Below are 7,367 nucleotides of genomic sequence, written 5' to 3'. Positions count from 1 at the left end.
GAAAGAGAGAGAGAGAGTGAGAGGGAAAGTGAGAAATCACCCTCCAGGGAGGATAGCCATGCTGCAATCCCTTCTCTTCCTTTTTCCTCCTGAGATCTTGGGCACGCATGCACGCACACACGCACATGTACCTGGCATAAGTTTCAAGCCACTGGGTCCGAGTCTGGAACCGCAGTCGGCTATGTGGGCATCAGCAACGTAACTGCTACGCCATCTGCTGGCCTCGAGGAGGATGCTCTTTGTGGTATCCTGCAACAGCTTTGGGAGGGGATTAAAGCTGGCCTGGCCAGGTGGGGGCAGATCAGGGATCAGGGCCCCTTAGAAAAGGGAGGCCTGAGCCACGCCCCATGCACAGCCCCTTTCTGATCCTCATCTCCTGGGAAGACACGCCTTCCAGTCTGGGCAGGTCAGCCCTGCCTCCAGGAGCGCTGCGCCCTTGGGAGACTCCTCCCACCCTGGGGTCAGCTGGGGAGCAGGGGCTGGGGGGCGGGGGCACGTCGCCTGGGAAGCATTCCCAGCTGCTGAGCCTGTGCCCACAGCTGGCGTGGCTGCCAGCAGTGAGCTCAGCCGTTCCGGCCTCTCATGGATTCCAGCCTCTGGGTTGGCCCCCTCCCCACCGGGGCACATCACCTCCTCCTCCTCCAGAGTTGACCTGAACCGAGTACCCCTGGCCCTATACCCCTTCACGGGAGTGATTTGGTATTCTTCCCGAACACTGGTGCTGGATGTGAGGAGGACACATTTGCCCCAATAAGCCCGTCAGTACCTCAGTTTCCTCAAGTGGGTAGTCAGGAAGGGAGAAGGAACCTAATATGCCGAGGTTGGTGGAGAAGTGCTTAAGTGCTTAGAGAGCTAGGCCATCAGGGCAGCCATGCCCAGACCTTCTAGGGAACAGGTCAGGGGCATGTGTGGGGCAGGGATTCTGACCTCCTCCACCCAGCCCAGAGGCAGTTGGAGTGAGGCTAGCAGGGGGTGGGAAGGGGGTGCCTTGAGGGGTTTGATGTTCAGGGTTTATGCTGCGGCCTGGGCAGGCAGGAGGCCGGCAAGCAGGGCTGGTGCCAGGCTGCGTCAAGTTGGGGCAGAAAGACCTCATTGTTAGTGCTGGAGAAGGCTGCGGGCCTCTCCATAGCCGTGGGCATCCCGGGTGATGGGCCACAAGGTTGAGGGAGAAGTGGAAACCTGATGGGCCAGGGGCCTGGAGCTGGGCAGGAAGGGGGCTGAGCCCCCAGCCTCTGAGGGTATTGCACGAACAAACGCTCTGCGTTCTGGCTGCCTGGTTTCCCCTAACCATCGTCTTCCTCCACCATCTCACCAGGCCTCTGCCCCGACTGGGAGGCCTGGGACCCCAACCAGCCGGTGGAGAACGCCCGGGAGGCCATGCAACAGGCAGATGACTGGCTCGGGGTGCCCCAGGTACACTCCAAGACAGGGCAGGGTGGGGCATCGAGGTGGGAGGGTAGGGCAGAGGTTGGGTCTGTGAGGACACCCAGCCAGGTTGCAGGTGAGACCTGGGGTCACTGGGTAAAGAGGGCACCACCTAACACCATTCTTCCCTGTGGCAGGTGATCGCCCCCGAGGAGATTGTGGACCCCAACGTGGATGAGCACTCTGTCATGACCTACCTGTCCCAGTTCCCCAAGGCTAAGCTCAAACCTGGTGCCCCTGTTCGCTCCAAGCAGCTGAACCCCAAGAAAGCCATTGCCTATGGGCCTGGTATGTGTGGAGCCCCTGAAGCCCTCTGGGACAGCTGGGCAGCTGGTGGGCCTCCCCTGGTAATCCTGGCTCTGCTCCTGCCTGCAGGCATCGAGCCTCAGGGCAACACCGTGCTGCAGCCAGCACACTTCACCGTGCAGACCGTGGATGCTGGGGTGGGCGAGGTTCTGGTCTACGTGGAGGATCCTGAGGGCCACACTGAGGAGGTAGGCTGAGCCGCCGAGACAAGGGCTCTCTGAGGATGAGCACCAGAGACCCTGGGGCCAACATCAGGAGTGGCTGTGCTGGGGAGGCTGGGAATACTGGGAAGGTATCCCGTGGGCTCAGGAGGGGCTAACCCCACTGTGACTTCAATCTTTTTGCTTCCCACCAGGCCAAGGTGGTTCCCAACAATGACAAGGACCGCACCTACGCTGTCTCCTACGTGCCCAAGGTCGCTGGGTTACACAAGGTATCTCCCTGCAGACCTTCATCCTCCCAGCCGTCGACATCTTTGGCTCAGCCTAAACGAACCCCTCTCTCGTCTGGCTTGCACCCTACCCTTGCCCAGGGCACCAACTGCCAACCTCTCACCCAGCCTTGGCTCTATTCTGCTTCTCTGCTCCCTATCAGACCTGCAGTCCCCTAGAAGTTAACCTTTCACCCCAACCCCTAGGTGACCGTGCTCTTTGCTGGCCAGAACATTGAACGCAGCCCCTTTGAGGTGAATGTGGGCATGGCGCTGGGGGATGCTAACAAGGTGTCAGCCCGGGGCCCTGGCCTGGAACCTGTGGGCAACGTGGCCAACAAACCCACCTACTTCGACATCTACACTGCGGGTAAGGCCAGGTCCCAGGGGGCACCAGGCCAGGGTGTAGTGGTCCTGGGATGAGGGCACTCTGCTCAGAGTGGGCGCTGACAGCTTTGTCCATGGCAGGGGCCGGCACTGGCGATGTGGCCGTGGTGATCGTGGACCCGCAGGGCCGGCGGGACACAGTGGAGGTGGCCCTAGAAGACAAAGGCGACAGCACGTTCCGCTGCACGTACAGGCCCGTGATGGAGGGGCCACACACAGTGCACGTGGCCTTTGCTGGTGCCCCCATCACCCGCAGTCCTTTCCCTGTCCATGTGGCAGAGGGTAAGGACCCCTACCAATCCCCAATAACCCTCACCAAGTTCCAGGTCGGAGGGGTGCACTGGAGAGCCCTAATCCCCCTATCTCTCTATCCCACCCCTAGGCGGCTAGCACTGATAGGTGAGGTCAGGAGACCACAGTGCAGGGTGGCAGAGGAGCTGCCACCTTGGAAGGGGACGGGGAAGTGGGGAATCACCACCACTGCTGTGGTAACCCCTCCCTCGTTCTCTCCTATATCAGTGTCCTCGCGCCACCTGGCCCCTCCGTGCCCCTCACCCACCAGGGTGAGAATGGTGCCATGTTGCTACTGTTTAGTGGCAGTGGGGCCAGGCATGGCCGTAGCTGCCTGGCCTCTCCTGTGCTGTGTGGTATGGCCCTGGGCAGTGTGGAGTTGCCCCCTTCCGTGGTGTTCCGTGCCTGGCTCCAGGTTTCATGCCATCGCTGTGTCCATGGCAGGGCTAGGTTCTGTGTCATGTGCCTGATGGTTTCTGTGATAAAATCCAGGTCCCACACCATTGCCTGCGTTCTGGTAGGCCCTGCAAGTGCCATTGCTGTGTCCATGGCATGGCTGGATTCCATGTCACTGCTTATTTTGTGACACCCCTGGGTTCCATGGCCAGGCTGAGATTCCCATTCTTTGCCCATGCTCAGTGGCAAGGTTGGGGCAGGTCCGGGACAGGCTGCATCCACGCATTGCCTGTGTTCTACAGTAGGCCTGTGTTCTGTGGGTTCACTCTCGCTCTATGGCATTGTTGATGGTTGTATGGCATGACGTAGCTCCTAAGGTTCTCTGGTGGCTCTGAGAAGGCCCAGAGGGCTCCGGGCGAATGGCCTAGGATAAAGGGCCCCTCTTTGTCTCTCCTACCTGCCCTCGGCCCAGGCTCTGCTGTGCCTTTGTCTCAAGTGGCACTGGCCCCGAGAACCCTGGCAGCAAGGGTTTCTTGGAACCTGCCTGACCCAGGACCTGCAGCCAGTGCCCAGCTCAGCATGGCTCCTGACCTTCCCGCTGTATCTCGGATCACCGAGATACAGGGTGGGGTTGCATGAGGCCAGAGCTTCTGGCTGTGAGAGGGGTTAGAAAGACTGCTCAGTGACACGGAAGAGCAGTGGTGTGGAGATGAGGCTCTGCCTGGGGCTCCTCAGCACCCCCAATCTTCTTCTTCTCTCTCCCCAGCCTGTAACCCCAATGCCTGCCGTGCCTCTGGGCGAGGCCTGCAACCCAAAGGTGTACGTGTGAAAGAGGTGGCTGACTTCAAGGTGTTCACCAAGGGCGCGGGCAGCGGGGAGCTCAAGGTCACAGTCAAGGGGCCGAGTGAGTGCCAGGGCCCGGGGCCCAGGGTGGGGAGTGGGGTGGAGGAGTGGGAAAGGTGGGAAGCGGGAAGGAAATGTGGCCAGTGATTCTGACTCCCCCAGGGCAGTGAAAACATCACCCTGCCGCTGGGGAGGCGCTAAAGAGTCAGTGACCAGCAGCGTGGTGGGATCCTTTCTGCCTCAGTTTCCCAGTCTGCAAACAGAATGGTTCTCTCCCTCCTCCCCATGTGCTTCCTTGAGCAGGAGTAGCACATGGTCCCTGCTCCAAGTTTCAGCACTGCCCACGAGGAGCACTGTCCCAACTGGGCCTGGGTCCCCAGGGCTCCTCGAGGGGACTGAGGAGGTGGGACTTGCAGAATATTGACTCCCTAACCCCCTCAAACCATCTCCTCAGAGGGCACAGAGGAGCCCGTGAAGGTGCGAGAGGCTGGAGACGGTGTGTTCGAGTGCGAGTACTACCCTGTGGTGCCTGGGAAGTACGTGGTGACCATCACGTGGGGCGGCTATGCCATCCCCCGCAGGTGAGCACTGTGCACTCCCGTGCCCTCCCAACTAGGCCATCACAGAGTAGAACAGAGGTGGCCGTGGGGGGACTGGAGGGAAGGAAGGAGGGGGCAGCCCTGTGGGCACCTGCTGGCACTGACAACAGCCTCCTCGTGTCCCAGCCCCTTTGAGGTACAGGTGAGCCCAGAAGCAGGCATGCAGAAGGTCCGGGCCTGGGGTCCCGGTTTGGAAACTGGCCAGGTGGGCAAGTCAGCTGACTTTGTGGTGGAGGCCATCGGCACAGAGGTGGGGACACTGGGTAAGTGGCTGGGGACAGAGGATGGGAATGCTGGGGTGTGGATGGACAAGCCCCAGCACTGCAGGGTGGGACATCGACTGACTGGGGTGGGGAGCTGGAGGAGGCAGAGGGGATTGCCTGAGTGTCCAAGCTGCCCCTTGCACCCCCCTGACCCTCCCTTCCTCGTGCCAGGCTTCTCCATCGAGGGGCCTTCTCAGGCCAAGATTGAGTGTGATGACAAGGGGGACGGTTCCTGCGATGTGCGGTACTGGCCCACGGAGCCTGGGGAGTATGCCGTGCACGTCATCTGCGATGACGAGGACATCCGGGACTCGCCCTTCATTGCCCACATCCAGCCGGCCCCACCTGACTGCTTCCCGGACAAGGTACAGTTGCCGCTCCTGCACACTGGCCTGGGGATGGGACGGACAGTCCCTCCTCTGGTCCCCAACCCAGCCCTCCTCTCTGGACCCCACACAGGTGAAGGCCTTTGGGCCAGGCCTAGAGCCCACTGGCTGCATTGTGGACAAGCCCGCCGAGTTCACCATTGATGCCCGTGCAGCTGGCAAGGGAGACCTCAAGCTGTATGCCCAGGTGAGGCATTACCCAATTTCTGCTGCCCCTCACCACTTAGGCGGGTAACCTGGGAGGCCAGGCTCGAGGCAAGGGCCTGCAGGAAGTATCCTGCAGCATCACAGAAAGGCAGGCAGCATTGATTCCAATGGGTTCATATATACTAGGGAAATTTTACATTTTATGTTTTCTTACTGATAATAATCTTAGAACATTTTTTACCAAAATCTCATTTTTTTGTACTAATAATTTACAAATTGAAGGATGATTTTATTGAGTAGGACGTTAGTTTAGGGCCAGCAGGTGGTACAGAGGTTAAGGTGGCTGGATCTCACATGGTTGACTGAGTGGTTCGAGCCCTGGCCCTGACCCTGGGGGCGTGTGTATGTACGTGCCCAGAACCCCTAGAGAAGAATGGAGGAGATGAGACTGCAGCTTGGCCATCCCCCCCACCAGGAGGGTGCTGTCTCATTTTCCCCTCTCTCTCTCCCATGAGCGCATGTACTCTTTGGCAAAACTTTTAAAAACAAACAAAACAACAAAGACATTGATTTATACCGGCCTCTTCCTCAACAACACATTTCAGAGATGAGAAAACCTAGGCTGGGAGAGCTGGCCACACAGATGGCCTCGAGCCAGGTCTCCTGGCTCCCAGGTGGGCTCTGGCCACCAGAGCACGGGGCACCAAGCTCATCTGACCTGACATCCTTGGCTGGTGAGGGGATGTCGGCGTGTTGCGAGTGGGAAAGGAGGAGGCGTGGCATCTGCCTGAGGCCAATAGAGGGCGCTCCAAGGAGGCCATGGCTTGCTATGAGCCTTGCTTGGGTGATGTCCACAGGACGCGGATGGCTGCCCCATCGACATCAAGGTGATCCCCAACGGTGATGGCACCTTCCGCTGCTCCTATGTGCCCACCAAGCCTATCAAGCACACCATCATCATCTCCTGGGGAGGTGTCAACGTGCCCAAGAGCCCCTTCCGGGTACGTCCTCTGAGCTTGCTCAGTGCCTGCTGCCAGGGATCCCAGGGGGAGGGCAGGGTCCTCCCACCAGGAGATGTTGGCTGTCCCTGGTTCCTGGATTCCCCACTTCCTCCCTCTCACAGGGAGGCTAAGACTGGCCCACCTAAGGCTGAGGTGGGGTATGGTCTTGAGGGAGGGGCACCATGCTGAGCATTGACCCTCCCCACAGGTGAATGTGGGAGAGGGTAGTCACCCCGAGCGAGTGAAGGTGTATGGCCCAGGCGTGGAGAAGACAGGCCTCAAGGCCAACGAGCCCACCTACTTCACTGTGGACTGCAGTGAGGCAGGGCAAGGTGGGAGCCTGCCTGGGAGGGGCGGAATCGGGTGGGGTTGGAGCAGGGCCTCGCATCAGCCCGTCCCCTCTGCTGTGGCACTCTGTGGGAACTCAGGGCGACTGGGGTGGCTATTCACTGCCTCCTGCCCACCTCCCTTCAGGTGACGTGAGCATTGGTATCAAGTGTGCCCCTGGCGTGGTGGGCCCCGCAGAAGCCGACATCGACTTCGACATCATCAAGAATGACAATGACACTTTCACAGTCAAGTACACGCCCCCGGGAGCTGGCCGCTACACCATCATGGTGCTGTTCGCCAACCAGGTACCCCAGCCCATGCCAGGTCCAAGCGGGCAACTGGGGATACTGTCATTTGGGAGTGGGAGAGCACTTCCTAGTGTGCACATGTGCCTCAGAGGGAACAGGGCCCTTTCAGAGGCCACCCTTGTCCACCGTGGGCCCTCTGGGGCATCCTGACCCAGCACAGCGAGTGCTCATCTCTCTAGAGTCTGACCAAGCCTTCCCCACATCCAGGAGATCCCCGCCAGCCCCTTCCACATCAAGGTGGACCCGTCCCACGCT

General features: G+C 60.0%; 1 protein-coding gene across 2 annotated transcripts in view; it reads left to right on the top strand.

Moving 5' to 3' along the window:
• FLNC (filamin C) overlaps window positions 1-7,367 on the top strand; it is a 33,581-nt gene that overhangs the window by 6,831 nt on the left and 19,383 nt on the right. For both annotated transcript variants that reach the window (XM_006146846.3, XM_006146845.3), the window contains exons 3-17: window positions 1,316-1,413; window positions 1,563-1,713; window positions 1,801-1,919; window positions 2,087-2,164; window positions 2,369-2,531; window positions 2,630-2,830; window positions 4,002-4,139; window positions 4,533-4,659; window positions 4,804-4,940; window positions 5,112-5,305; window positions 5,400-5,513; window positions 6,331-6,474; window positions 6,683-6,806; window positions 6,949-7,109; window positions 7,320-7,364. In XM_006146846.3, the coding sequence (XP_006146908.1) occupies window positions 1,316-1,413; window positions 1,563-1,713; window positions 1,801-1,919; window positions 2,087-2,164; window positions 2,369-2,531; window positions 2,630-2,830; window positions 4,002-4,139; window positions 4,533-4,659; window positions 4,804-4,940; window positions 5,112-5,305; window positions 5,400-5,513; window positions 6,331-6,474; window positions 6,683-6,806; window positions 6,949-7,109; window positions 7,320-7,364 (1,994 nt within the window). The remainder of the gene's footprint in view (window positions 1-1,315; window positions 1,414-1,562; window positions 1,714-1,800; window positions 1,920-2,086; window positions 2,165-2,368; window positions 2,532-2,629; window positions 2,831-4,001; window positions 4,140-4,532; window positions 4,660-4,803; window positions 4,941-5,111; window positions 5,306-5,399; window positions 5,514-6,330; window positions 6,475-6,682; window positions 6,807-6,948; window positions 7,110-7,319; window positions 7,365-7,367) is intronic.

This window comes from Tupaia chinensis, unplaced genomic scaffold (assembly GCF_000334495.1).
Source record: "Tupaia chinensis unplaced genomic scaffold, TupChi_1.0 Scaffold000192_1, whole genome shotgun sequence".
In the NCBI taxonomy this organism is placed as follows: domain Eukaryota; kingdom Metazoa; phylum Chordata; class Mammalia; order Scandentia; family Tupaiidae; genus Tupaia; species Tupaia belangeri.
This window is presented reverse-complemented; position numbering and strand designations above follow the sequence as displayed.